The sequence below is a fragment of the Pteropus alecto genome, unplaced genomic scaffold (genome assembly GCF_000325575.1).
Source record: "Pteropus alecto unplaced genomic scaffold, ASM32557v1 scaffold3, whole genome shotgun sequence".
NCBI classification, from domain to species: Eukaryota; Metazoa; Chordata; class Mammalia; order Chiroptera; family Pteropodidae; genus Pteropus; species Pteropus alecto.
In genome coordinates this window covers 45668028-45673060 of record NW_006442484.1, presented here as the reverse complement: position 1 = coordinate 45673060, position 5033 = coordinate 45668028, and the positions used below count along the sequence as shown (strand labels likewise).

The following is a 5033-nucleotide window of genomic DNA, read 5'->3' as shown; positions in this document are numbered from 1 at the left end:
ATCAAAATCATTTGGAATTTGCAGCTTATCACACACAGATGAGGTAAGCCTCTAGTCATCAAACGACCCTTTTTGACGTCCTCTAGAGATAAAAGCCGCAAGCACTCCCGCAGTCTAGGGTGAATTTTCTCCACTGGCTTCCTTGGGAACTGGTCTAATCTAATCTGTGTACTACTAACTTGCTCTGCTGCCCGCTAGATGATAGCTGATCAGAGACTCTTCAGGGAGGTCTCCCTTCCAGACCTATATCCTCAACCCCTTTCCTCTCTCGCAGTGGTCTAGGACCAATTTCGGGGTTTTCTTTCTCCATTGAGATTCGGCAGAACAGGCTTTAAAAGAAAGGAGAAGGGAGAGGGAGAGTAAGAAGTAACTGTATTGTTAAGAGTCATAACAAATGGCATTACACCTCTTAGACGCAACAACAAGCACCCAATTTAGCTGCGAGGTCACACAAGCAGGCGTCCTCGGGACAAACGCCCAGCTCCCTCTCCCCACCCTCCGCAACTGCCCAGCACGGTCACAGTCACGTGACGGGGGAGCGGCGCGCGCCGGCCGCGGCGCCGATTGGCCGGCGGCGGGAGCGCGGGGTTTGATGGGAAGGAGTTGGCAGGGCCCGTCGCTCTGTCAGGGGCGGCTGCTGCCTTCTCCGGAGGCAGCCTGCGCGGTGGCGGCCGAAGCTGGCAGAGGGAAGCCAGCGCCGGGCTTTGCCCACTTCTTGAAGGTAGAGCGCTCATACTGAGAGCAGTTGGGAGGGCTCCGCAGAGGGGAGGCGCTCTGAGCTTCTCCCTGGGAAATACGCTCCGAGTTCCCCCGCTTGCTGCTGCCAGGCGCCGCCGCCCCACGCGGAGTGGCCTAAGAGCTCTGCGGCGGCTGCTAGTCAAACTCTCTCACGACTGCACGCTGACCTAGTCTCGTCGCCTGGTCCCTTTGATTTCCCCGCACAATGGCGGGGGTGGCTCTGGAGTGCTAGAGACACCTTTCTGCCGCTCCCGGGGGGAGGCGGTTCCCCAGCCGTGTTCTCGGAGATTCCAGGGAGGTGACTGGGTTGAGCTGAGCATCGGCTCTTTGGCCCACCCGTGTTTAGCCGAGGGTTCAGAAGGTCCTATCCTAAGCTGTCGCTTTGAGTTTTCCGCCCAGGTCTTTATGAGTTGTGCGGAGGAGCCAGGAGTTAGAAAGATCGGGAGGGACCGAAAACTGTCAGTGTCATGCTGCTCGGCCCAGGCGTGTGGGCGTGGATTGTGTGCTACTTGGAGAAGCCTCTACAATTGTTCTTATTTGAGGGATGGTGGGCGGTGTAAGAGGTGGAGGGAAGGACGATGTTGCTTCGCTTCGGTGTCACAAGCATGGCAGAAAGAGCAAATCTAAACTACATCAATACTTTTAATTCTATAATGTTGCTTATGAGGACTGAGAGAGAATTGGGATTGGTGAACTCAGTTTTGCTGATGGTTCCCTCACAGTACTAAGTAAATCCTATGACTCACTGAGTTTTCCATGTTCCGCTTTTCCCAGTAGGCTTCTGGTTTGTGGTGCCTAGTGTCGACTGTTTTCTCCTTTCTCTGTGGCCTAGGTGTCACCATTGACAAAACCTACCCTATTCAACAGCGGTTTGTGTGGTTGTAAGTTTGGTTTCAGGAATATGTTCAAAATGGCAGGGAATGCTAATTAATCTCTTGTCCTCAGCAGGCCCCATAGTTCGGTTTTAGGGGGACAAAGTTGATTTTGAACACGTTTTTTAAAACAAGAGTGATGCATTTAAAATTAGAATTTTAAGTTTCTCCGTCATCTGAGATCAGCTCATTGCTGTTAATAAACTTATATAGTGTTTATATGTGGTTACATTTAAAAAGAATATAAGAAGAGAATGAAGATATTGACTAACAAACAGATATGATTTCATATACAAATCTTTCTAATCAAATAATCATTTTTGGTAGTATTTAGCTCAGAATGAACATTGATTTACCACGAAGACCAGAACTTAATCATCATGTAGTAAGAGTAGACCAGACCTTAATCATCATTAGTAAAAGTCCTTTAGAGGTCTACTTCTTTTCAATAATTTTATTTTTGAGCAACAAATGTGGCTGTTTGGGTAGTTCACAATTGCCTTTTAAATTAGGATATTCGAAAGTTAGAGTTCTGGAATAAATCACTTTTAATCTTGAATAGTATAGAGGTACTGGAGGTAGTGATTGAATAGTTTCTACTTTGAAACTTGTTAAACATAAAACTAAACCATTTGCTTTTAAAGGCTCACAGCTTATTTCATTTTTTAATATTTCAGATATTTTTTTATTTCTTCAAATTTGTTATTAGGAGTGATTGAAATAAAAAATATAATTTAGTCCTTACAGGCTATTTTAATGGAAGAGTATGCAGAGTATTTTGCTTTATTTTTTATACTAGATAAAATGAGAGCAGTACAGTTTCAGTTAAAATATAAACTGCAATTTTATTTTCCAATTTTAAAATTATGAAACAAGTCCTTTATAGGAAGTTAGAAAGAAATATGTTCCATATTAGAAGTATTGTCTGTTCTACATGTGTTTTCTGGTAATAGTAATAATAATGACTATAATTTATTACGCACTTAAATTTTTTGGACACTGTGCCAAGCGATATATAATTTCATTTAATTCATACAACAGTTACGTGAAGTATATTTTTACCACTTTACAAATGCAGAAACTGAGGCTTAGAGAGTTTAATTTATCCAAGATCACATAGCTAGTATATGGTTGAGTCATATTTTGAACCCAGACCTTTCTTATACCATTATTGTAATAACACTTGAAGTGAGCCGAACATTTGGGAATTTAAATTCTGACATTCAAACCTGAGTGTGAGTTGCAGTTAATAGAAAACATCCAAATGATATGGTGGGCATTATTATTCATTGAAAAGCATGTTAGGTCCACCCAGCATTTAAGGTCATGTGAGGTCCCATTGTGATATCAGAGTGGAAACAAACTCTCTGTACATGATCATGGAAGAGTTCTTGGAGACAAGCCACTTGAGATTGAGCCGTCTGTCCACTCAAGGGCAAGCGAATTGCTTTATGCTTCAGAAAGAAATGCTAGTTATTTGGTTCCCATGTATTTTCCATAGTTGAAAGGAAGCAGAAATGGACTAGAAAACAGCAATGACCATAGCAGTTAAAACACAATTTGTATTGAGAAATTAGTATGAGTCAGGCACTGCTCTAAGTACTTTAGAATGTATGATGTCATTTAAGCCTTTCAACATTTTAAGAGAGTCCTTAACTCTCCCCTGCTGATGAAGATATAGAGTAACTGAGAGGGTAAGTAACTTATTTGCCCAAGGTTTCATAGTAAGTAATGGGCCACAGGAATTGGAGACGTTTGGATGGCAAGGAGGGAAAAAGTGTTTGAAAATAGAAGAGGTATGAAATTAAAGCTATAGAAAAATAGTTGATTTATTTAATTTTGTTATGCTTTCATATCTTTTGGAGAATACTACCATTACATATGCATAATAGTAAATCACCTTCTTTAACAAATACCAGAATTTGATAGGGAAATTGCCGAAACATGAGAGTTGACTGGTTCTTTGATTATGAACCTGAAAGCCTGGATATGGCATTTAGTGATTATTGTCCTAATGTGGTTATAGAGGACAAATTGAAAAGCACAATCCTCTGCTTCAGAGATCTTGAAGGTTAAGCCATAGTTTATTTTGTTAATACCAAAACAATTCCCCAAGGAAATAATTGATGTCAAAGTTGGTATTAATTGCAAGTTTATGCATATATTTCATGTAATACTTATTTTAAAAGTGATATGCAATAAACAAGTAAAGGTAGTACCTGTGGATTTCTAGTGCCGGTTCTTCCCCCAGCTGGAACTGCATTATAGTTTCTCTTCCATGCAGATTTATGCTTTTTAATCAGATGAAGGAATTGGGCTACATGATACACTGTACTAACACTATCTCTTGTGTTAGTTAACTCACTTTCTACTCCAATAACTGACAGTGTCAGAGGTACTTTTATATATTTTATATATAAATATTTCAATCTATATAAAGCAGACTTTTGTTCTGATTTTGTGTTATTGGAACTAACTGGTTGCTTTAAAAAAAATAAAAACTAAGATGCTGTGTCTGGCTCTAATATTTAATATCATTGGGGCCTTAGCAAATTCACTTCCCTAGCCTCAGTTTCTTCACTTGTAAAATGGAGCAATAGTAGTATCTAAGTGATGAGATTCATGTAAAGCATTTGTTTTAGGGCCTGCTAGAGAGTAAGTATTACCAAGTATTTAATTCGTATCATCATTGTTATTATTTTCAAATATTAAAAATTTGTGATAGCTACAAACTTAACTTGGAGGCATGTAACTCAGTTACAAACCAAAATGTGTATGTCAATTGCATATAAAACGCTGCGCTAGACACCGTACGTTAGTTCCAAAATAGTGGGATGATGTATACTTTGAAAATACCAAGTTAAAGTGGTTCATCTAATTCTCTCCTCCCCAGTCATCTTTCTTGATGATTATTACTAGTATCTTCAAAAGGTTTTAAGATCTATTCAATATCTTAACTCAGAAATTTATATACTTTTATTCATTAAAGTTCTTGGATTTCCTACAACTGCATTTTAGAAATTTGAATACTGTTAATATTGAAGGATTAATATTTAGATTGCAACTTAGATGTGGCTTATAAAATTCATTATAGTTATAAACTTCAAAATTTTCAGGACAAGTTATAGATATTTCTGTCTCTAAAAATTACTTTGTAAGTGAAAGTGTTTTATAATTAGTCTTTTTGTTATTTTTCTAATGAAGAAAGTCCAAGATAGTTATGGCTTATGCTAATTTCAACCTATCATGTTGCAGAGTGATTGTAATTACTTGGTACTGGCATTATTTTGTGATTATGTTTATGGTTTTAAAAAATGTTAGAATCATGGCCTGGTTTTTTTTTTGATGGAAATGAAGTAGTTTCATACATTGGTAGTATATAACTGTATCCTGGAAAAAATGTATATAACCTGGTAAAATATA

At 38.9% G+C, this 5033-nt stretch overlaps 1 protein-coding gene across 3 annotated transcripts in view; it reads left to right on the top strand.

Annotated features, from left to right (window-relative positions):
- The first annotated feature begins 581 nt into the window (after nt 1–581).
- The window catches only part of LNPK (lunapark, ER junction formation factor), a 61549-nt gene continuing 57097 nt past the window's right edge, over nt 582–5033 (top strand). For 2 of the 3 annotated variants that reach the window (XM_006921225.3, XM_025039366.1), the window contains exon 1: nt 582–721. Coding sequence is in view for 1 of the 3 variants with exons in the window: in XM_015596744.2 (XP_015452230.1) it covers nt 593–721; nt 2845–2849 (134 nt within the window). In the remaining 2 variants the exon portion in view is untranslated. Of the gene's footprint in view, nt 722–2844; nt 2850–5033 lie in introns of all 3 variants that reach the window. The other variant, XM_015596744.2, reaches the window with a different exon arrangement.